Here is a 25688-nt window from a genome sequence, read left to right as displayed (position 1 = left end):
ATTTCCAGCCCAATCTGCATCTGTGAAGCCACAAACCTTAAGAATGTTGTTGTGTTTAGAAAACAGTACTCCCCTTCTTGGAGCTGACTTCAAGTACTTCAGAATTCGCATAACAGCATCCATGTGACTCTCACTCAGATTATGCATGAACTGACTCACCACACTTACTGCATATGCCACATCTGGTCTAGTATAAGCCAAATAAATCAAGCGCTCAACTAACCTCTAATAGCGAGCTCGATCAGTAGGTACCTGATCTGGATACTCTGCTAAACAATGATTCTGCTCAATAGGAGTATCAATAGGTCTGCAATCCAACAAACCTATCTCTGTCAGCAAGTCAAGGACATACTTTCTTTGGCACAGATAGATTCCTTCTCTCCCCCTGGCTACCTCAATTCCTAAGAAGTACTTAAGCTCACCCAAGTCCTTCATCTCAAACTCAGAAGCTAGCTGTCTCTGCAGTCTATCCATCTCAACAGTATCATTACCAGTGATTACCATATCATCCACATAAATAATTAGAGCTGTTACCTTCCCTTGTTGATGCTTGAGGAATAAGGTATGGTCTGAGTTGCTCTGCCTGTAACCAACCTTCCGCATGAACTGTGAAAATCTTCCAAACCAAGCACGAGGTGACTGTTTGAGACCATACAGAGATTTTCTCAATTTGCATACAAACTCACCAGGAGAAGTAACTACATACCCCAGTGGAAGGCTCATGTACACTTCCTCGGCTAACTCTCCATGAAGAAATGCATTCTTGACATCAAACTGTCAGAGTGGCCAGTTTAAACTAGCAGCGAACGAGAGCAGAACCCGAATAGTATTCATCTCGGCAACAGGAGCAAAAGTTTCGTCATAGTCTATACCATATGTCTGAGTGAACCTATTTGCTACAAGGCGTGCTTTGTACCGATTCACTAATCCATCTGCATTATGCTTCACGGTAAACACCCAATGACAACCTACAGCCTTCTTGCCTTGTGGTGGAGGCACAAGTTGCCAAGTATTGTTCTTCTGCAACGCCTCCATCTCTTCATCCATTGCCTTCCTCCACTTTGGATCTCCCAATGCATCCTGCACTTTGTTAGGTACTGATACAGCAGATATTTGATTCAAAAATGATTCATATGACTTAGACAACCTCCTAGTGGACATATAGTTGGCTATTGGGTATTTTGATTTGGCTGTAAGAGTAGGTTCATATCTTTTGGTTGATTGACCTCGAGTGGTCCTATGTGGTAACACATATTGCTCAATATTAGACTCACTACTACTAGTATCAGTGGATGGACATACCTCAAATTGGTGATCTTCAGTACCAGGAAGTTGTGGGTCAGGGGTAGAAGCAATGGCAGGAGGGGCAGATGTGTCTTCAACATCATTCTGAGTGATGGAGACTGGTGCTTGGATGTCTGGAGCTTCTGCTGCTGGAGGCGGTGTGCTAATAGTCTCAACCGGATCAGTCAAAATACCTCCTGGCTGTCTGACTTCTCCTTCTTCTTCTTATTCCTCCCCCTCTCCATGATACAGCTCTTCAAAATATGAATTCTCCCCCTGAAGAGCTGTATCCGAAGAGGAAAAATAACTCATATCTTCAAAGAAAGTAACATCCATAGTGATATAGTACTTTCTGGTAGGTGGATGATAACATTTGTACCCCTTCTGATAGCCTCCGTAACCAACAAACACACACTTAAGTGCCCGGCCATTCAACTTAGACCTTTGATTTTTAGGGACATGGACAAAAGCAACACAACCAAAGACACGAGCTAGAAGATTATGAAATGAAGGTAAGGAGACATGAGTTGCAAGAACCTCAAATGGAATTTTTCCCTGAAGAACACTGGATGGGAGACGATTGATAAGATGGGAGGAAGCATGTATAGCATCGCCCCAAAGATACTTAGGCATATGAGCACTAAAGAGAAGGGCACAAGCCATATCAAGTAAATGACGGTTTTTCCTTTCAGACACTCCATTTTGTTATGGTGTTTGTGGACATGTAGTTTGGTGAACAATCCCATGGGTTTTGAAAAACTCCTGGAAAACATGATTAACATATTCTCCCCCATTGTCAGAACGAAGGACTTTAATGGTGCTACGGTATTGTGTTTGAACAAGAGTGCGAAAGATTTGAAAAGCTGGAAATACTTCATCTTTGGTTTTAAGAAGAGCAACCCATGACAATCTCCTACAATCATCAATAAACAACACAAAGTATCTCATACTCGATACAGTGGGTTCTCTAGAAGGTCCCCAAACATCAAAATGAATCAACTCAAAAGGAGTAACACTTTTATTAGAAATACTAGGAGAATAAGTAGCACGATGACTCTTTGCCAAAACACATGTTTCACAATGTAAAATAGACTCATCCACACCAATAAACAAAGTAGGCATGGTTTTTCACATAAGACTAAAAGAGGGATGCCCTAAACGGCGATGCCACAACCAAATTTCACTTAGCTTATCAGAACTCGAAGTCAAAGCGGCACGAGACTGTTCTCCTAGTTTCTCTCCTGCGCATGTCTGATCCAGATGGAACAACCTGCCCCTCAGATACCCCCGACCGATTATATCCCTGGTGAGAAGATCCTGAAAAATCACATACATAGGATAAAAGGTTACGGAGCATTTAGATTCAGTATTCAACTGGGGAACAGATATCAAATGGTGAGACAAGTCAGGCACATATAACACATTATGAAGTTCTAAGGTGGGAGTAATACGAACTGGCCCTGGCCCTGACCCTAACACAGGAAAGGCCTCACCATTGGCATTTGTTACATAGGACACTGGTGGGGAAGACAATTCAGTAAAATATGATTTGTCATAAGTCATATGATCGGAGGCACCAGAATCAATAATCCATGTATCAGAACCAACAAAGTGAGAAACCTTTAAAGCCATACCAATTTTACCTCGACCAGCTATAGAGGCTGTAGGAGTACCTCCACCTGCTGTATGATGATCTTGGCCAGCCACTCCATAGAAATCTGGTTCTTGAACCAATTGAACAACAACTGCTTTTGCCTTAGGACGATAACCTTGCTTTTTAGGTTTAAGGTGTGGATTCAACTTCCAACAAGTCTCTCGAACATGCCCAAGGTCGTTGCAATAAGAACATTGAGGACGGGAGCGGTTGGTGAAGCTTTGTGGGAAACCTTGCTGATGAAGTGGGGCTGAACACTCTGTTGCTGAAGGAAAGGTGCCGGTGACTTGGCCTGAATGGCTAGGCTAGATACTTCAACCTGTTCATGTTTGACACTTTCCTGCTGAGACTCATCCTTACGAATGTATGTAAAAGTTGTGTTCAGATTAGGAGGGTCTGTCATTCTGAGTAATTCTCCCTTGGCACTGCTATGCTTCTCATCAAGTCCTCTCAAGAATACATGAACCCTTTCAAGTTCCTTCTCTTTCTGATACTACACAAGATCTTCCTGATTCTTGATCTTGCAAGGATGCTTCTGATCAATCTCAGCCCATACATTCTTCAGCTTAGTGAAATACACAACTACTAGTTGCCCATTCTGTTGCATACTGGCAGCTTTGCATATCAATTCATGAACCTGTATAAAATCAGATTCATTTGTATACAGATCCCCCAATGTTTTCCATATTGCTTCAGCAGTCTCACACTCTTCTACCAACTGTAGCACATCTTCAGTCATAGCTTTGAATAAGATTGCCATCACAGATCCATCATCATCCTCCCACCTAGTATAGTCATCCACATCCTCCTCACTAGGAGCTTTGGTTGTTCCAGTCACATGCCCCATCTTGTGTATGCCACGAAGATGGACAAACATAATCTTCTTCCACGTTCGAATGTTGGTACCATTGAGTTTCGTACCTCCAAAAGAATCTCCATATGAACTGCGGACAGATTCCTCAACTTTCTGGACCTCATTGATCCTGGAACTCTGACCTTCACTGTCATCACCACCCATTGCAATAATACAAATAGGAAAGAACACAAATTCCGAAGTACGCAGCATAAATAAGAATAATAAATTTATTTTTTTTGGAACCTGTTGGCTTAGGGTTGACTGAGGTGAGTTGATCGAGTTGAGGCGAGTTGACAGAGATGGAGGCGAGTTGACTGGGAGATCGTGATGCAGGACTGAGTCGAAACTGGTCAATCTGTGGGCTGCGACGAAATGCAGGATTTAGTCGGACTTAGGCTGCAAACTGAAGAATCTAGTCGAAGAGAGGAGACGGCGATCTGGGTTGACTGCAGAATTTTGTCGAAGAGAAGCGACGACGATCAGGGCTGCGAACTGAAAACTACGGTAAGAAGGAGGAGCGATGGCGGTCTGGGTAGTCAACAGGTGGAGCGGAGAAGGACGAACTGGACAAGCTGACCTTCGGCGCCGGAGGAAGACGCAGGCGGTCTTGGAGAGACGAGGACGGTCTGAATGACGTCCAAGAAGAAGATGCTTTGATCGTTCTTGGGCAGAATAACCCTAACAATGGGGTTTTTGAATTAAATTCCTCAAACTAAAACAAAAAATAGAAAGAGACAAAGTCCTCTCGGATCTTTGCTCTGATACCAAGTCAAAGATAACAAGACTGTACTACACAACATATACAAGGTAAGTGGTTACAACAATATATTCTCTTATAGTCTATTCCTAATAGGGAATGATGACTCACACTAACAAGGTGCTTATAAGCGGGGGAGAAAACCCAACCCCCCCCCCCCCCCCCCCCCAAACGCACCCTAAATCACAGATGCCAGCCCCGACTCCCAGATTTTCTGCCCCTTTGTCCCGATAATCATGCTCCACTAATTTCTCTCCATCAATTTCAATCAAAGCCCGAGAATCACTCAAACTTAATGGCAGAGAAAGATCAGGAGCCTTCACTACCGGAATTCCACGACGGTGTTTGAATGGGGGCTGCGTCGGTAGCTCTGTGATTACACACATTTTTATGCATGTAATTACGTTCTAAACACTAGAATTAAGCTAATCTCCAAAGTAATTATTATGTGATTAATCTATTTTTATTTATATTGTAGTAAATAAGCGGATTTGTGGATTTCGGAAGAAGTGGCGCAAAATTGGAGTAATTTGAGATTTTTGACAAAATGACGAATCAATGATGAGTCAGTACCTCAACTAGAAAAGGTGGATGATGATCACTAATAAAGAAAAGAGTGGAGGAAGGAATTGGGAGCATATTTAATTAATCTAATTAGAGATTGGTATTAGCTTAATTAATAATTAAACCAAGTTGGCTTAATTAATAATTAAACCAAGTTGGTTTAATTACAAGGGGAGCTGCGTGCATGCATGGACAAGTTTCTATGGGTTTAATTAAGTTTCCAATATCAGCTGCACCATCTTTTTAGTCTTCCTCTTCCAGCGACACGTGCCACCTCCACCTCCATCACTCATACTTTCTTTCTACCATACCACAGCATGCCACATGTCCAAACCTAATCTCCATCCACTCATCCTCTCATTGAAGCAGACCAATACGACCCATATATATACGACCCATATATATAACACATTCCCTATCCTCTCTCTGGATTCTCTCTCACAATAGCCGCACCACACCAAACAGAGGCAGCCCCTTTGGGCTGCTCTCTCTCTCTCCTCTCCTTCTTCTCCTCCATTTTTTTCATAGTAGTTTTAGTTTTCATTTGGGTATTTGTAGAATTTCTCACACAAGCTTCAAGGATTCATCAACCTCTACTAGATTCGAGATTTGGGTAATTGTGGGAGCTATAATTCAAAACTAGTCACGCTAGCTTCCTAGCTAATTGTGATTATCTTTGTTTTCTCCTACACTTCTCTTCTCTTTTGTATTTGAATTTTGTAATTTTGATGTCTATAATTATGAGTTGTGAGTAATTTCTTTGTTGGGGGTTAGGATTGTGTCCCTAACCCAAATTTTGTGTAAAAGATGTTTAATTTAATGTAATGATGCAATTTTCATATGATGGATGCTTATATCTATTTTTGTTGGGTTAAAATGCATGTTTAGGAGCCTAGTCAACTCTAGGGTGTGTATTTTGAGCATGTCTAGGATGGAGTTAGAGGCTTGACCCCCTCTAATTCCTAAGCTAGAAACCTTCAATTTCGTATTCGAGGGGTTATAAGCATGGTGATTTACACCCGTTGTGTGATTGCGCGGGCGGGTCGCTTAGTAGTCTAATTCCTCGATCTCTACGCCTCTTGATGTGAATTAGTGACCCTTGAACCGGCTCTAATTCATGCCAAGTGAAGTCCTACGGCCCTTGAACCGGAGTAGGAATACCATGAAAGGGAATTTCGGTCCTTGAGCCTTGAACCGCCTTGGATACGACTACCGCCAAAGTAGGGATTTGCATCCACATTATATTAGCTTCCGACACATAGAATTTGGGTGAAGGAATCTCCCTAACACCCGACATTCCCATTTATTTGGTTACACTTTTATTAATTTCTTTGCATTTTTATTAGTTGCTTTACATTTCATTACTTTTTGTTATGTTAAAATCAATTCACAAACATTGAACTATTCCACTCATTTGTGCATATCCACCACTAGGTTCTTAGTTTTGATTAGGCTTTGGTGAAAATCAAAGCCGAGCATTGCTAAGGCTTGGTGCCTTAGATTAGTTTTATTTTATTTTATTTGTTTTATCTCCTTTATTTGCTTAGTGACTTTAGTTCCGACCACCCAAGGATTGTGGGTTAGCCACTAATCCCCGTGGTACGGTAACTTTGGGCATTATATTTCCCTATCTTGACAATGATACGTACGCTTGCGTAAATGTGTATCAAGTCAATGGCGCCGTTGCCGGGGATTAGGGTTTAATAGCCTTAATCCCTTGGTAAATCGGTTCTAGGTCACTAGCATATTTTTATTTATTTGTTTAAAAAAAAAAATTGTAGTTTAATTAATTTAGTTTTTATTGTGTAGTTATTTTTCTATTTTCTTTTTAATTCTTGGTTACTTATCTCATTCTTGGGAATTCATAGGTACTGATTTTCTGATCACATTGAGCTATGGATCGATGGAGTGGAATCCCTATATCGAGAGCCCAATGCCTTTTTACAACCAACCTTGTGCTTTGTGTAATTCTCCGTGGCATTCACCTTTTGAGTGCTCTTCGAGATTTGAGTGCCCGGATTTTATGCAAGAGTGTGAGTACAAGATGGACATGTATCAAGAGACATTTATACCCAATGCATATCCACAAGAAGAAGCTTATGAGCCTAGTAAGGAATTTGTTGACGGACTACTAGCTCAATTGCACGCCTCCCAAGCTCTATTACAAGCCTCTCAAGTTAGGATTTCACAAGAAACCATGGTGTCTGAAGGATATCCTCATGAGCAAGCGTATGAGTCTAGGAAGCCTTCTCTTGAAGAATTTCTAGCTCAATTGCAAGCGTCCCAAGCTCGATTGCAAGCTTCTCAAGAAATACTTATACATACCAATGAGCAACTTGAGGCGAGTCTTGCACAAGAGCTACCCTTCACAATTTTTCATGAGCATGAATCTTTCTTTGACCAAGTGAAGCCTATTTTAAGAGAAAATGTACATGTCAAGCATCTTGAGCAAGAGTCGTTTATGCAAATTGAAGATGATTATAGTGATGTTGATGTACAAGAAAGTGGGCTTGGTTATGAAAGTTCCAATGCAAGTGGGGTGAGAGACTACTCTTCGGCGGAATGGGTACAATCTAAGCTTCCAAATGAAGGGGAGATACTTGAAGATGATTCCGAAGAAGAGGATGGCTTGTCTAATGAGGAGGATGCGGAGTTTGAAGTCCTACACCATAATCCCTTATTCATTGAGGAGGATGCGGAGCTTCAAGTCATACACCATAATCCCTTATTTGTTGAGGTTGATATTCCCATTGAGGAAGATAGTCCTTCAATACTTTGTGATGATGAAGAAATTGAAGAGTTAAGGACTTTCTCTCCTCCTACATCCAAGAAGATCCATCATGAGCTTCCCAAGGTGGAGAGTAGGACATTGAGCACTTACATTCTTAATGAGAGGATTGGGATCAAGGTACTTTTACCTCCCAATCCACCATTAAGTGGTCAATGTTTCTACAATGAGGTGATGGATTGCAAAGGAAATGGAGCACTTGCACTCACCCTTTCCCATCACTCTCAAGAGCTTCTACCACCTATTTTTCCTATGAGCATCATTTCTACACCACTTTTGAAGGAGAAGGCAAGGTTGGCTCCTACAAGAATAATTGAGAAGAAGGGGAAGATTAAGAAGCTACACTTTTGGCCACCAATTGGAATATTCATAGTTAGCTCTTGGTCTTGCCTCTATGACATGTCTAGGAGTCCCTTAGCCCCAAACAATAGGGTGGTCGTACTTGAGAAGTATCCACCTTGACAAAGTTCACGTTCTATGGACCGGCAATGAAGTCCTTAAACAAAGCGCTCGCTAGGGAGGCAACTCTAGCACATCATCGGTATTATTTCTTCCTTTAGTAGTTTACTTTTATGGTGAATAAAGCTTTTTGGTCATTTTTGGGAGGATGGGAGGTATCCGGAGTTGGAAATGTGAAGGAGAATTATTTTGGTAGTGAGCAGTTTCTGTCCTGAAATTCAGTTGAATTTGGGTGACTATAGATTCCATTATACATGTTATTTTGAGCTGAAATTTTTTGGCGCTATTATTCTATATGTCTACTGTCTTGTGCCAAAATTTGAACCACTTTCAGTCACTGGAGCTCTATTTATTTAATGGTCGATGCATGAAGTTCAGAACAGAGGCAGCTACTGTAGAGTGACTTTGGGAAGCTACACCTTCTACATCCTAAGCAATTTGGAGCTAAAAATTTTCAGAGATGTATTTTCTCATGTCTTCTATATGTAGAAGAAACAGTTTTTGATTTGAACCTTCTTAGCTTCAGATATAGTGTTCCAAGTAACAGAGGTCAGAAACAGGGTACAGCAGAAACTACAGAACAGATCAGTGAGTTTGGAGGCCAACGATGTTTGACTCAGATATGATACTTTAGTGAAATTTTATCTTCAGATATATTCATGAGTCTACTTTCGTATCCAGTTGGTTCACGCTCTTTGCACCTCTGGAGCTTCAGATATTACAGTTTTGGTGACTAAGGGTCAGCAGAAAACTTCATGACAGATTGGCAAGTTTGACCAGCTTTAATTTTCATTTCAATTGGAGATGGGTGGCTAACTTTATATGGATAGAAAGCTCTCTGAGTTTACTTTCCATTTCAAGTGGCCTCACCTGATTATCACTTTCTGAGTATGAGATATGGACATTTGAAGACAGAAAGGTCATTGCTGGAAGTTTTCCGCACTCACTAGTTTGTGTTCACTCGGGGTGGTTGGACTTATTGCACTTCAATTCTTCAATGGAGGTCATTATAGGGATGTTGTGAGGTGTATTGAGGGTGACCAAGCCTACGATTTTAATGGAGGATCTTTGTCCTTATTCTTTGATGGGCTACTTGTGACGCATTGCTCTTTGGACACTATATTTCTCAAATGAGTCGATCTTTCAGGAGCACCTAGAGCTAGCTTGGAGCATACATTAAGGAAGTCAAGGCCTTGTGCCTTGAGGTTGGTGTCTCATATTTTCTTCTCCGAAGGTTGTGAGCAATGGAGGTGTCTACAAAGGGGGTTTTCCGTAACTTTACTCCGCATTTAGATTTTTATTTTCATGTTAATTTTTGTGCTTTCACCTGGACTTCACTCTCATGCCTAAATCCAACACGGATTTAGCTTTCGAGCTCACTTTACAACATTGAGGACAATGTTGGTTTTAAGTGTGGGGGTGAGGGCTCGGGCGCCTATGAAAAAAAAAAAAAGGAATTATTTTTTTTAGATTAGCTTTTTGTAATTATATATTAGTGGTTAATGCCCTTTTTCCAACCCCAATGATGAGACATGAACTTAACTTGTTATGATTGTGGATAGATTGAGCATGATCTAGGACTTTGAATTTGTTTTGTGATTAAGTGTATATGTGGTCTATGCTTGACTATATGTGTGCACATAGCCTATGTTAGGTTCGTTCATCATAATTAGAGAAGCATATAGATTATTCGATTAACTTGCATGCCTTATTTGTGAGCTTTTGTGCCTATATCTATAGTGTATGCATCGTTCATTCACTTATTCTTTCATGTGTGTACAATTTCATGACATTGCGTATCTAGAACTTGCTTGAGACCTCTCAAGGCTACTTTTAGCTTGCGACATGATAGAAAGGATTGAGGCATTAGGACTATATATCACCATGGCCAAAGAAGCATGTGCCCAAAGATATTTACCACTAGATTGCCACTTTGAGCCTATTTATTTATTTAGCCCTTTTATTCATTTGCACCACAAATCCCTACCTAGCCTAAACACTTTTATCCTACCCTTCCATGGTAGTTGGTGAAGCGATTCGAGAGAATGACTTTATGTTTGAGTGCTTCAAAAGAAAGAAAAAGTCAAAAGTGTGAAGTTACAAAAGAATAAGTGTGGGGGTGAGTGATTTGTATAGAAAAGAAAGTTATAAAAAAAAAAAAAAGTTTGTGAAAATAGAAAGAAAGTTCAAGGAAAAGAAAAGTAGAACAAAAAAAAAAAGAAAAAAAAAAAAAAAAAGAAGAAGAAAGTTGTGTAAAGAAAAAAAAAAAGTATTACGTAGTTTAGCGTGGGTTGTACATTGGGATTAGAGTGAGTGAGTTAGCATTTGTAAGCAAAGTCTTAAATCTCTACAAGAGAGAGTTGCTTCACCGATTTTCAAGGACTTTGTCTTTCCCTATCCTTTATTTCTTATAGCCACTTTCCCTTAGCCCCATTACAACCAAATAAAAGACCCCTTAATCTTGAATGTTGTGGGTTACCTAGCGGAGATGAGATCGAAGAGCAAGCATATGGCGACGCGTATTGTGAAATTGCTTTTGAGTGAAATACATGTAACCTCTAAACACTTGAGCGGTAATATTTAGTGAAACTTTGTGAGTTTAGTGAGTTATATCGAGTCTTCTATGTGCCTATTTGACTATGGTGGATTGATTTGATGTATGGATATCACATGCATATACTTGAGCATTTCTCACATGTGCATCCCAATTACCTTACAAATTCAAAATTATTATGTTGTGATTTGTCAACTTCATGGTCATATACATAATTAGTTCTCCGAGGGTTATGGTTGGAAAGGTTAATGCTACATTTCTTTTCTGTTTGTTAATTAGTAGATTTTCGGATTATGTTTACATTTAGTTTGCTTGGGGACAAGCAAAGTTCAAGTGTGGGGGTGTGATTACACACATTTTTATGCGTGTAATTACGTTCTAAACACTAGAATTAAGCTAATCTCCAAAGTAATTATTATGTAATTAATCTATTTTTATTTATATTGTAGTAAATAAGCGGATTTGTGGATTTCGGAAGAAGTGGTGCAAAATTGGAGTAATTTGAGATTTTTGACAAAATGACGAATCAATGATGAGTCGGTACCTCAACTAGAAAAGGTGGATGATGATCGCTAATAAAGAAAAGAGTCGAGGAAGGAATTGGGAGCATATTTAATTAATCTAATTAGAGATTGGTATTAGCTTAATTAATAATTAAACCAAGTTGGTTTAATTACAAGGGGAGCTGCGTGCATGCATGGACAAGTTTCTATGGGTTTAATTAAGTTTCCAAAATCAGCTGCACCATCTTTTTAGTCTTCCATTTCCAGCGACACGTGCCACCTCCACCTCTATCACTCATACTTTCTTTCTACCCTACCACAGCATGCCACATGTCCAAACCTAATCTCCATCCACTCATCCTCTCATTGAAGCAGACCAATACGACCCATATATATACGACCCATATATATAACACATTCCCTATCCTCTCTCTGGATTCTCTCTCACAATAGCCGCACCACACCAAACAGAGGCAGCCCCTTTGGGCTGTTCTCTCTCTCCTCTCCTTCTTCTCCTCCATTTTTTTCATAGTAGTTTTAGTTTTCATTTGGGTATTTGTAGAATTTCTCACACAAGCTTCAAGGATTCATCAACCTCTACTAAATTCGAGATTTGGGTAATTGTGGGAGCTATAATTCAAAACTAGTCACGCTAGCTTCCTAGTTAATTGTGATTATCTTTGTTTTCTCCTACACTTCTCTTCTCTTTTGTATTTGAATTTTGTAATTTTGATGTCTATAATTATGAGTTGTGAGTAATTTCTTGGTTGGGGGTTAGGGTTGTGTCCCTAACCCAAATTTTGTGTAAAAGATGTTTAATTTAATGTAATGATGCAATTTTCATATGATGGATGCTTATATCTATTTTTGTTGGGTTAAAATGCATGTTTAGGAGCCTAGTCAACTCTAGGGTGTGTATTTTGAGCATGTCTAGGATGAAGTTAGAGGCTTGACCCCCTCTAATTCCTAAGCTAGAAACCTTCAATTTCGTATTCGAGGGGTTATAAGCATGGTGATTTACACCCGTTGTGTGATTGCGCGGGCGGGTCGCTTAGTAGTCTAATTCCTCGATCTCTACGCCTCTTGATGTGAATTAGTGACCCTTGAACCGGCTCTAATTCATGCCAAGTGAGTCCCTACGGCCCTTGAACCGGAGTAGGAATACCATGAAAGGGAATTTCGGTCCTTGAGCCTTGAACCGCCTTGGATACGACTACCGCCAAAGTAGGGATTTGCATCCACATTATATTAGCTTCCGACACATAGAATTTGGGTGAAGGAATCTCCCTAACACCCGACATTCCCATTTATTTGGTTACACTTTTATTAATTTCTTTGCATTTTTATTAGTTGCTTTACATTTCATTACTTTTTGTTATGTTAAAATCAATTCACAAACATTGAACTATTCCACTCATTTGTGCATATCCACCACTAGGTTCTTAGTTTTGATTAGGCTTTGGTGAAAATCAAAGCCGAGCATTGCTAAGGCTTGGTGCCTTAGATTAGTTTTATTTTATTTTATTTGTTTTATCTCCTTTATTTGCTTAGTGACTTTAGTTCCGACCACCCAAGGATTGTGAGTTAGCCACTAATCTCCGTGGTACGATAACTTTGGGCATTATATTTCCCTATCTTGACAATGATACGTACGCTTGTGTAAATGTGTATCAAGTCAATGGCTACCTATCTCTAACTGAGAAGAAATCTAAACAGAGGCACCCTCAGTAGCCGCACCAAACAGAGGCAGCCCCTTTGGGCTGCTCTCTCTCCTCATTCTCCTCCATTTTTCCTCTTTTCTTTATAATTTCTTTTGGATATTTAGAGAATTTCTCACACAAGCTTCAAGTGCTCAATCTCTACAAGATTCAAGATTTGGGTAATTGTGGGAGGGGAGAAGATCCTCTCCTGAGCTAAGTTTTCACCTGACCTACGTAAGCTTTAAAGGAGATGGCGACACGTGGATATTATTAGATCTAATGGTCTGCAGCAGACTTGGCTTTTCTCTTTCTATTTTTCCTCCCTGTCTACCGTTCTTCTCTTCCTCAGTCTGTGTAGAAGAAGTTGGGTATGATGCCGGCCATGATCTTCGATGTATAGTCCCTACTCTACTTTGGAGGAGCCCTACACTACAATCCCTCTTTCGCTCTTTCCTGATCTTTCTGACTTCTGAAAGTGCAGCTCAGCAAAGGGGACTGGGAGATGGGGAATCTATTTAGAGCTCTCTCTCTCTCTCTCTCTCTCTCATTCAGAGAGAGAAACTGATTCAATTTGTTGATTGGAGAAAGCAGTGATTGTTGGTATTCGAATGAGGGGAAAAAAAAACTGGGTTTAAATTGGATAAATCTGAAATTAGCAATATTAATTACCGAAATAAACCCACTATTTCATTCTTTTCAATCTTATCCTTTTCTTTGAAACCTCATTTCAATTCTTATCACCCGTCTTCTTTTTTCCATCCTCCCCACTCCTGACCTCAAATCTTTCATTTTTTTTTCCATCTTTTTGTTTGTTATCAAGTGTATCCATTCATGGAAGCTAAAAGAATTTGTCCATGACTATCAAGTGTATCCTCTCCAGTCTTGGATTTGAATGGAAATGCAACAGTATAGAAAGGGAAGAGAGAGAGAGAGAGGTAAAGAGAATATGAGAATATGAGAGGAGAGAGATTGTTTTCGGTTTTCAAAGTACAGATGAGAGTTATTCAAAAAAAAAATGTACAGATGAGAGAGAAGCTGCTAACTGCTGAGTTTCTCAATTCGAGGGTTGAAGATAAGGGTAATATCGGAAAGAATGAAATAATGAAGTACTTATAGACTATTGGATTTAATAATATCCACGTGTCATCATCTCCTATGAAGCTCAGGTAGGTCAGGTGAAAACTAAGCTCAGGAGAGGATCCCCTCCCTTGTGGGAGTTATAATTCAAGAGTAGTCATGTTGGCTTTCTAGCTAATTGTGGCTATCATTGTTTTCTCCTACACTTCTCTTTTCTTTTCTCTTTGAATTTTGTAGTTTTGATTTCTATAATAATGGGTTGTGAGTAATTTTCTTGTTGGGTTTTAGGGTTGTGTCCCTAACCCAAATTTTGTGTAAAAGATATTTAATTTAATGTAGTGATGCAATTTTCATATGATGGATGTTTATATCTATTTTTATTGGGTTAAAATGCATGTCCAGGAGCCTAGTCAACTCTAGGGTGTGTATTTTGAGCATGTCTAGGATGGAGTTAGAGGCTTGACCCCCTCTAATTCCTAAGCTAGAAACCTTCACTTTCGTATTCGAGGGGTTATAAGCATGGTGATTTACACCCGTTGTGTGATTGCGCGGGCGGGTAGCTTAGTAGTCTAATTCCTCGATCTCTACGCCTCTTGATGTGAATTAGTGACCCTTAAACCGGCTCTAATTCAGGCCAAATGAGTCCCTACGGCCCTTGAACCGGAGTAGGAATACCATGAAAGGGAATTTCGGTCCTTGAGCCTTGAACCGCCTTGGATACGACTACCGCCAAAATAGGAAATATGCATCTATATTAGATTAGCTTCCGACACATGAGATTTGGGTGAAGGAACCTCCCTAACACCCGGCATTCTCATTTTTATTGTTTACATTTCATTTTTATTTTTTTATTGCTTTACATTTCATTGACTTGATACACATTTACGCAACCGTACGTATCATTGTCAAGATAGGGAAATATAATGCCCAAAGTTATCGTACCACGGGGATTAGTGGCTAACCCACAATCCTTGGGTGGTCGGAACTAAAGTCACTAAGCAAATAAAGGAGATAAAACAAATAAAATAAAATAAAACTAATCTAAGGCACCAAGCCTTAGCAATGCTCGGCTTTGATTTTCACCAAAGCCTAATCAAAACTAAGAACCTAGTGGTGGATATGCACAAATGAGTGGAATAGTTCAATGTTTGTGAATTGATTTTAACATAACAAAAAGTAATGAAATGTAAAGCAACTAATAAAAATGCAAAGAAATTAATAAAAGTGTAACCAAATAAATGGGAATGTCGGGTGTTAGGGAGATTCCTTCACCCAAATTCTATGTGTCGGAAGCTAATATAATGTGGATGCAAATCCCTACTTTGGCGGTAGTCGTATCCAAGGCGGTTCAAGGCTCAAGGACCGAAATTCCCTTTCATGGTATTCCTACTCCGGTTCATGGGCCGTAGGGACTCACTTGGCATGAATTAGAGCCGGTTCAAGGGTCACTAATTCACATCAAGAGGCGTAGAGATCGAGGAATTAGACTACTAAGCGACCCGCCCGCGCAATCACACAACGGGTGTAAATCACCATGCTTATAACCCCTCGAATACGAAATTGAAGGTTTCTAGCTTAGGAATTAGAGGGGGTCAAGCCTCTAACTTCATCCTAGACATGCTCAAAATACACACCCTAGAGTTGACTAGGCTCCTAAACATGCATTTTAACCCAACAAAAATAGATATAAGCATCCATCATATGAAAATTGCATCATTACATTAAATTAAACATCTTTTACACAAAATTTGGGTTAGGGACACAACCCTAACCCCCAACAAAGAAATTACTCACAACTCATAATTATAGACATCAAAATTACAAAATTCAAATACAAAAGAGAAGAGAAGTGTAGGAGAAAACAAAGATAATCACAATTAGCTAGGAAGCTAGCGTGACTAGTTTTGAATTATAGCTCCCACAATTACCCAAATCTCGAATCTAGTAGAGGTTGATGAATCCTTGAAGCTTGTGTGAGAAATTCTACAAATACCCAAATGAAAACTAAAACTACTATGAAAAAAATGGAGGAGAAGAAGGAGAGGAGAGAGAGAGAGCAGCCCAAAGGGGCTGCCTCTGTTTGGTGTGGTGCGGCTATTGTGAGAGAGAATCCAGAGAGAGGATAGGGAATGTGTTATATATATGGGTCGTATTGGTCTGCTTCAATGAGAGGATGAGTGGATGGAGATTAGGTTTGGACATGTGGCATGCTGTGGTAGGGTAGAAAGAAAGTATGAGTGATGGAGGTGGAGGTGGCACGTGTCGCTGGAAGAGGAAGACTAAAAAGATGGTGCAGCTGATTTTGGAAACTTAATTAAACCCATAGAAACCTGTCCATGCATGCACGCAGCTCCCCTTGTAATTAAACCAACTTGGTTTAATTATTAATTAAGCTAATACCAATCTCTAATTAGATTAATTAAATATGCTCCCAATTCCTTCCTCGACTCTTTTCTTTATTAGCTATCATCATCCACCTTTTCTAGTTGAGGTACCGACTCATCATTGATTCGTCATTTTGTCAAAAATCTCAAATTACTCCAATTTTGCGCCACTTCTTCCGAAATCCACAAATCCGCTTATTTATTACAATATAAATAAAAATAGATTAATTATATAATAATTACTTTGGAGATTAGCTTAATTCTAGTGTTTAGAACGTAATTACACGCATAAAAATGTGTGTAATCACTCTGCAGCTCGTTCATCAACTTCCATCTCTGTCTGCAGACTTCCACCTATCTCCTCAAAAGTTTGTCGAGACCGCATCCTTCCAACAACTTCATTCTCCTCCGCCCTCAAGGACCACTGCTTTGGTTTTGGGAATAATCCAAAGCGGTTCCCCTTCAATTGGCCCTCCGGATCAATCGACTAGACATCCCTGGCCAAAGTTCTCCACCTACCAAACCTCTCTTCTGTGATGATCCCTTCTTTATGTAGGGCACAACCAGAGCTCACATGATCAAGCCTACCACAAAAGAAACAAAGATAGGGCAGATGTTCATATTCTAGCTGGAATTTCTCCGGTGTAAGTTCTGTAGCCAAAGAAATCATTAGCCATCTGTGGAGTGGCCTATTAACTGACAATCCAACTCGTATACGAAGAAATCTCCCGCTGCCATCATCACTATAACCTCCACCTATTGGGTAGTAGGTGCCCAACTGACGCCCAATTCTCTCCGCCAGTTTGGGAGTCATGAAATCTGGTTTGATGCCTCGAACCCGGATCCAGAACGCCTGTGATTCCAGTGGGACCAGCCTTGGATCAATCAAACCATCGAATGCAGAAAGCAGTAATAGAGCATGGTCGAAAGTCCAAGGACTTCCCCCCAACGCCTTCCTCCTATCAACATCAGATCCAAACGAAAAGAGAATGCGATCAGAGTCTTTCCACTGGAAAATTGTCACTTTCTCCCTCACCACCCATAACGTCTCATAGTGCTCCACAACGCCTCGAAACAGAAAGGCCTATTGGTTAACAACCTACCCACCAGCCAAAACCTCCTGAAGCAAACTCCTTCGGTTCCTCGATCTGGATGACATTCACCTCCTCTTCATCCACAATTGCTAAACGTCTTGTCAAGTTGGTAATAACTTCTTCCATCCTACACAGCCACCTTGTGAAGAAAAACCACCCCCACGCCACCCCACTCAACCACCACTGCATAAGCGAAGCCAATTACCAGCCGGCAGGGAGTGACTCAAAACCCTTGTCCATCACTCTAAACCCTAACCCTCACTGGAGAGAAGGGACTGAGATAGTTCTTACTTGTGCTGACAATTAACCATTAATTTGCATGTCTTTGCCAATTCTCAGATGTTTTCATGTGGTTGATTTGTAGTGATTTTTCCATTATGTATGATCTAATGATCTTGGTAATGGTTTGTTATCTTCGTTGAAGTCACACTGAGCACATTCAAAACCCACGGCTTAAAAAAAACCGCCTAAATTAATAACTTTATAAGGTTCTGTAATTAGCCAAACCATCTGGTAAAACGTAAGTAGCTCTCACTTCTGAAAGTGCGGAAAGACTCTTGGTCTATCATATAGCATACATATTTGAATCAAAGAGAAAAGTTTGATTTAATTGATCTCAACTTGGCTTTTAAAGAGCTATTAAATTAAGATTTTCTATTGCAAATAGCCCAGTACGATAGAATTTTCTATCTTCTTGTATATCTGCAGTACAACTACTTAAGTAATAAAAAGAGTAGTTAATTTTTTTTAGGGCTACTCTGAGACATAAATACTACACAAATCAAGCTATAATCCCCCATTACAAAACGTAAAATTAATGTATATACATGATAGAAGCCCCAACAAACCTTTCTACTTGTCCCAAATTGCAGTTTCTTCCTCTCTCCATCATCCCCTTTCCAGTACTGACTATGTAATCGTATATGTAGTAGTTGATCAGGCCGCGGCCACTCTTCAACGGCAAGCTGGTGGGTTTTGAATGCCACCATAACCGATTTTCGCATGCTTGCACAGAGAGGTAGACCGAACTTTCTTCGGACCCACATACTTCAAATCAATGTCACGAAGCTCAATGTTTTCACAAGGAGACTGGCTGCTGCAAATCAGGTCCACTGCAATATCCGATGATGTGGTTCCCTTAACGTTGATATAATGCACATTACTGATCTTCACTTTCGATGGCTGCATTCGTGCACAAATTAGAACATTTGATTTTAATTTAGCCCTAGTGTTAGCTAGATTTATTGATTTCTTGTACGTACCGCTTTGTTGCATTTGCCGTTACAACCATACTCCTGGTCGATTATGATGGGGTTCCTAACATTTTGCATGATTAGGTCCTGGAAAATCATGCCGGTAGCTTGACTTGGCTGCGATCCGGGCCACGACTTGATTCTGATACCGTTGTCCGTGTTGGCAAAAGTGCAGTTCTTGACAATGATCCCTCTCACATCATTTTCAGTCTCGTATTTGCCAAGGCTACCAACGCTGATTCCATGTCCAGGTCCGCAAAAGACTTTGTTGATGGCAATGTTGGTGGATCCCTGAATCATACCGACGCAGTCATCCCCGGTAGAAATGTGAGTTCTGGCGATCCTCACGTTGTTCGAGTCACTTATGTGTATGCCATCGGTGTTAGGGCTAGTTCCGGGCGCTTCGATATAGACTGCTCGCACCCTAATGTTCTGGCTGTCCGTGATGAAAATGTGCACTCCCTTAGGGTTTATCGAATTGATGCCGCGGATGAGCCCGTTTGTGACTCCGTTAAATTTTAGGTTCTGCATCCATTAGTTAAGTCGGATTAGTTTCCAGAGACTCAGGATGTTTTATATTGTCTAGCAATGCTTAGAATTCTCAACAATACCTACCGATGGGAGTGGACTGCAGTCGCTACCGCTGCAGCTCTCAACGTTTTTCCAGACACTTGAACCTTGGCCATTAAGAGTACCCTTGCCTGTAACTATCACTCCGTCCACCTTTTCAAATAAAATCCAGTATGGTTCTTCATATAAGGATAAGTCATTGGCTCCTAATACGGTCCCTTTAATTTCAACAATTATAGGTTTCGCGCAGGTGCATGGACCCTGAAATATAACTGGCCCTGCTTTGAACGTCCCTTCCGGAATCACAACCCTTGATTTCCCAGTGTGAGTACCCCGGCACGCCGCAATCCATGTTCGTATGAAATACTGCAGTGAATTAATTTCACCATATATCAGACCCAAAGTAGATATAATTTCATCATGCAAGTACTTAATAGAGTGTAACAATGACACATATTTACAGACAAATGTTATGATCACATTCTAAGCTCGTTTACAAAATTCTTGTTTTAACACTTTAAAAACACTTACAATGGCTGAATCTTTCTTTCCATCGGCCACGGCGCCAAAATCTAGAACGTTGAAGATTTTCTCAGTGGGATCAGCTCTACCATGGCGAGCCAAATTGTTGCCGCGGAAAACATCGGGTAATACCGGAGGAATTATCTGTCTTTCACGGGCGGTCGCAAGATGGGCTAGTGGAACTAAGCACACGATAAGAAAGGCGTGGCTCCGCCAAGACATTCCTGCATTGATAGCCATGGCCACCCTTCAATAAAAGACAGGTGCTAGTGAGGAATTGTATAAGATTTTATAATGTTTTATGAGATATATTCATTGGAAACCTCCAAGGGAGGCCTAACTATTAAAATGTGGATGAACTAATCCTCTTTGCGCCTCTTTGTTATATAGCTCTGTTTTGATCTAATTAAAGACATTGTTACAACTGCTGCTTAATTGGTTTTGATTAGTTGGTCAAGGGTTTGCTTTGTGTGCATGAATTTCCTATGTTTAAGGTGGTGCATGTGTACATTGTCCTATTCACTCCAACCATAGTAGAGGCTTACTTCTTCTCCATGCATTCCATCATCTTCCTTAATGATCTTTGCGTTACCCACCAAATTCACAATTAACAGAATTTTAAGAAAAATAACAAATTATGTTGTCCAGGGACAAAGATTCATGAACTGATTAACTAATGAAGCCGTGCATCCCTCGAATTCTGCCGCAGCATTCTACTCAATGACCTGTACTGTCAACATAAGCTCAGTTGGTAACTACATACTGCTGTCCTCCTAAACATAAGATTCCTGCAATTCAAATATTATCTCTAAAATTTTAATTATTTTTTTGGTCTGAAATATTATCTCTAAAATTCTGATTAAAAATGTCCTTAACTAAGCAGTTGTTTGGCTCCAAAACCAGCTGGTGTGCAAACAGTCTCTTTTGAGCGAGTGATTGCGCAGGCGTGCCAGCACCGCGGGGTGCAGTCGTTGGGGTAGTCCCGTGACCTGACTTCTTCTTCAAGCGCTGTGGACGAGGAGAGCACCAACCTCGTCACAGGGTTCTTTTCCTGCCTTTCGGAAAAGGACTTCTTTGCCTTACGCGGGTAAGGGCTTTGGTTGTGGTCTCTTTGCGTTCACCGAATCGATACTTAGTGTTGTAGACTAAGCAGAGCAATCACTGGGAAGTTGAGAGAAGCACGGGTTTGCTAAAGCGTGACTTTAGCTTCGCTGGGTTGCGAGGGCGTTACCCTTGCTTCGCTGGAAGTAACAGTGGCGGTTGTGCTCGCAGTCGGCTCCTGGGGAGACTGGGACTGGAAGTACGGTCGCCGGGTTGATCTGGTGAGGCTGACAGTCGGCTCGCGAGGAGACTAGGACTGGCGGGCGGTCACCGGGTTTCAACGAGGTTGAGGGTTTGCTCCGGGGAGGCTTTGTAATCGCTGGGATCGATTGCTAAGCGAGAAGTCCTTTTCTGTATCGTCTTTAGCCTCTATATATAGGCTGCTGCAGATTTTATTTCCAAATAGGAATGAAATACTATATTTTAGGCCACAGTTATTGGCCTTGAATCAAATCAAAACTCTTAATAGTTTTGATATTATCGTAAGCGATAATTAATAATTATCCTCCTCTGTCGCCGCTAGAATGTAGGCAAGGATTAATTGCCTCTTAGAGTCTCAGACATAATCTTCCTCTTGAATGTGGCAGGATATGCATTAATTATATGTATATATTCTCGCAGGGACTTTGTAGCTATGCAATCATGTATAATTATATCACCCTTATTTATTGCAATCCCCTTGAAGTGTTTCACGTCCACCTTAATTGCTTGACTACATGGGAAAACTTGGTTCCTTGCATCTTATTGGCTGCAAATAGTTGATGGCCCACCATGCTATCTCTTCCTTGATTGTCTTCTACCATGCATGTGTATATATGTGAAATAGCCACGTATTGGCCTTGATTCATGTAGCTTGTATATATATTCCTTGATTATTGCCATTGCATGCTCCTTATACACGTCCACCATGCCATCAATTGCATGAGAATCTTAACTATTTGCATGTATATTGGTACTAAAGGACAACGAAGGATCATTGTTTCCTTCCTTAATTGATCAACCCAATCTACTCGCTTGCACAGTATTTGGCAATCAAGCAAACAAATCACCATTAATTATCAGATATCTTGAGAATATTCAGATTTGCTCCAAGATTGCTTGGCCTCCAAGTAGGCTTTATTTAGCCTCTAAACAATATATTCCGAGTTTATCGAAAATATATAGTTTGGGCCACGGATATTGGCCCGGTCTTCTTCAAGTCCCCCATGTCGGAAAAAATGTTATTTTGGGTTCAAACAGCAGTTAGGCCTTATTGTCCTACATATTTTGACGATTCTTATTGTTTCTTCTTGCAGTTGGATATCATTTCCACGGAAAACGATATTTTTTATTTTGACAGATTTTGAAATTCAAAAGAAATATAATCAGAGACGAAGGATAAACTCTTAGCTAAGAACAGTTCCCGATAAGGTTGAACACTAATTTGGGCCGGGTGTCCGTTTGGGGTGCATATCTAATATTATAGGATCTACGCAAGCTAAGACTATGTGTTATTATTATTATTTTTAATCTTGCTTATCGAAACTGTGTTGACGTGCATAAAGTAATTCTCTGTTAAGTAACCTTGTCTAGTGCCTCAAAACTACAGTTGGTTCTAGGAAAGCAGCTAGTATAAGGTGGTGTTTGTTATATGGGAGGGTTAATTACATATAAGTGCATCTTTGATTGTTTTTTTAGCCATAAGGTCACCAACTAGTTTTTTTCCCTCATAAGGCCACTAGACTAAAAAAAGTGTTATATTTTGGATATTAAAAACCAACATATTTACATAAATACTACTAGAGTACAAAATCAACAATTATTCTCTCTCCTCTCCGGCGAGGTCGCCGACCAACTCAGGCGGGTCTCCGGTCGACCTCCGGCCAACTTCCGGCGGATCTCCGGCCAACTTCCGGCGAACTCCGGCGACCACAAAAGCTACTGTCACTGACACCAAAAGCTACTGTGGCTAGCAACAAAAGCTACTCTTATGAGATTTCTAGCCACCTCCGGCGAGGTCACAAAAGCTACTGTCACTACCGCCAAAAGCTACTGTGGTTAGCAACAAAAACTACTCTGATGAGATTTTCGGCAACCTCCGGTGAGGTCACAAAAGCTACTATCACTAGCAATAAAAACTACTGTCACTAGCAACAAAAGCTACGCTGGTGGAATTTCTGACGAGGTCACAAAAACTACTATCATCAGTAACAATAGCTACTATCACAAACAAAAAGCTACGCTGGTAAGATTTCCAACAAGGTCACAAAAACTACTGTCACTAGCAACAAAAACTACTGTCACTAACAAAAGCTACGCTCTCTAAAACCAAAAGCTACTATCCATATCAACAAAAGTTACTGTCCCCAACACCAAAACCTACTCTCACCAGGAACAAATACTACTGTCACCAACACCAGAAAACTACTCTCACAATAACAAAAGCTACTATAACCATCATCAAAAGTTACTCTCAACAACGCCAAAAACAATAAACAAGTAGAACAAAAGCTACTCCCAGATAATGAGAAAACTATTCTCAGAGACTAACAAAGTTATGGAAATGTAAATGATACAGCTACTTTCATAGTTGTAAAATGCCACAACCATAGTTGTGAAAATCTATTACAATAGTTGTAGAAAGCTACTGTCAATGTGGTAATGCTAGTGTCATATTTCAAATGGCCACCATTGATGTTTCTTCTTGTCAAGCTCTACCACTCTACGCTAACCTTAGACCTTTTTTGCCACCTTCAACACTAGACTTCATTGCAACATTTCTTAGCTGACCGAATGACCTCTTGGTCAATGGAGCCTTCACTATCCAAAATTGACATGATTTTCGTAATCTGGCACTGCAAATGCAAAGGGAAAGAATTCAGGAACAAAGATACTACAAAATATTAATATTTGAAATGCAAACTAAAATCAGCAGCGTGCAGCTGCACTGTAAATGTGGTACTCTTTATTAACTAGATAATCAAAAACAAGTAATCTAAAAAGCTACTGATATAGGTACATAAACCTACTATGACACATGTACAAAGCTACTTGACCAGTAATAAAAAGCTACTGACAAAGAAATTTATTGCACAACATCATATGATGATTGTCCATGTTTGTCCATGTTGATAGTGCAACACAAATCTCAACCAAGAAATGGTAGAGATACGAAATCACAAACAAAAGAAAACTAAGTTTCATTTGATCATATGTGAAGCCTTTCCATTTATGGATATATACACAACTGTTCATCGAGTTTAATTTTATTCCGGCCATCAAGCAACTTCACCTAAGTTCACTAGATATTAGTCAATCACTTCATTGGCTGCAAAGTGGTTGCAGTCTTATACTATCAATTTTTTTTTTCCATTCATTGAACTTTCTTTTACTTTTTTTCTTTCCTTATCTCTTTACACACACACACAACCATGTACACATAGTAGAAGGAAGCAGCGTAGAAACGAACCATGCAGCCATAAATTTCATACAGAAATGTAGACAGAAAAACCTGAGTTATCTCCTAGGTGTATAGAGGGCTCCCAAAAAATTCACTACTAGAATCCAATAAGGCACACTGAAACCATACAGTTTGTCCAGGAAATGCTATTAAGAGTGCAATTACTTGCTTATATATGAAGATAAGTCATGTGAAGCAAATTTGAGTAACCTATTTCATCAATGCAGCTTAAGCTATAAAAATGATAATATCCAAAGCTCGTTGTTCAATAATCTACTATAATTTTAACTTATTGTGAACACTAATGCCAGCATAAGCTATTTTAACATATCTACTCACCTATTTCATCAATACAGCTCTAGTCCAAACTCAAACAAAACTAAGCAGCACTGGAAAACTACTAAAGCTATATGACGAAGAGTAAAAAACAATGGTATCCGAAGCTTCTCAGTCAACAATCACCACCAATTTCAACTCGAAAAGTGAAATTGAGCTCGAGAGAGAAGGAAACTTTACCAAGTGAATGTCCCTTTCGAGTGGGCCCGCCTTCGCTTGATCGACAATCATCCTCTCCATGCGCAATAGCAACGACTCAATCGAGCCTTCCCTGCCGAAACCCTAGCCTCCACGGAAGCTCCCATTGCTAGAGCTTCTAGAAAAAACGCAATCGCAGCCGTGGATTGAGACCGGTTCAGTGGCCGCCGTCGGAGGCGAGCTGAAATTGCAGGTGTCTGAATCGAGGTGAGAGCAATGGCGGTGAGGTATGGGAGCACAAGAACGCTAGGAATGTCGATGGCCGAACACCGAGAAACGCCTACAACGCTCAGATTTACACCGAGAATGAGATCCAGAAGCACTCCAACACCAAATTCAGAGAACAGCGACGTCGGCCTTGTTAGTGACGACGACCGAAGCTTGCTCGCAATCCTTGAACATCTACACGCACTGGTGGAGCGACGCGAGCTTATTGGCACCATGGATCTTTGAGTCGCAGGTCAGACACAGGTAAGGCGGCGTCGTTTTGAGGTTTCGAAAGCTTAGATCGATTGAAATCTCACCAGATCGGAAGCGGTGGTCGCCGGAATCAAAGAGAGAGGAGCGTCGTTCCGGTGGTTGCAGGAATCGGAGG

At 40.4% G+C, this 25688-nt stretch overlaps 1 protein-coding gene across 1 annotated transcript; it reads right to left on the bottom strand.

Annotated features, from left to right (window-relative positions):
• Window positions 1-18325: 18325 nt before the first annotated feature.
• Window positions 18326-20295, bottom strand: LOC112199471 (exopolygalacturonase). Its single transcript, XM_024340488.2, has 4 exons — window positions 20029-20295; window positions 19543-19863; window positions 18937-19452; window positions 18326-18856 (listed from the first exon to the last, which is right to left on the bottom strand). Exons 1-4 carry the CDS (start codon window positions 20257-20259, stop codon window positions 18629-18631), a joined length of 1296 nt encoding a protein of 431 aa, XP_024196256.1. The 5' UTR covers window positions 20260-20295; the 3' UTR covers window positions 18326-18628.
• Between the last annotated feature and the right edge of the window lie 5393 nt (window positions 20296-25688).

This window comes from Rosa chinensis, chromosome 4, assembly GCF_002994745.2.
Source record: "Rosa chinensis cultivar Old Blush chromosome 4, RchiOBHm-V2, whole genome shotgun sequence".
Lineage (NCBI taxonomy): Eukaryota > Viridiplantae > Streptophyta > Magnoliopsida > Rosales > Rosaceae > Rosa > Rosa chinensis.
Note: the sequence above shows the minus strand (reverse complement) of the source record. Positions and strands in the feature narration are given on the sequence as shown.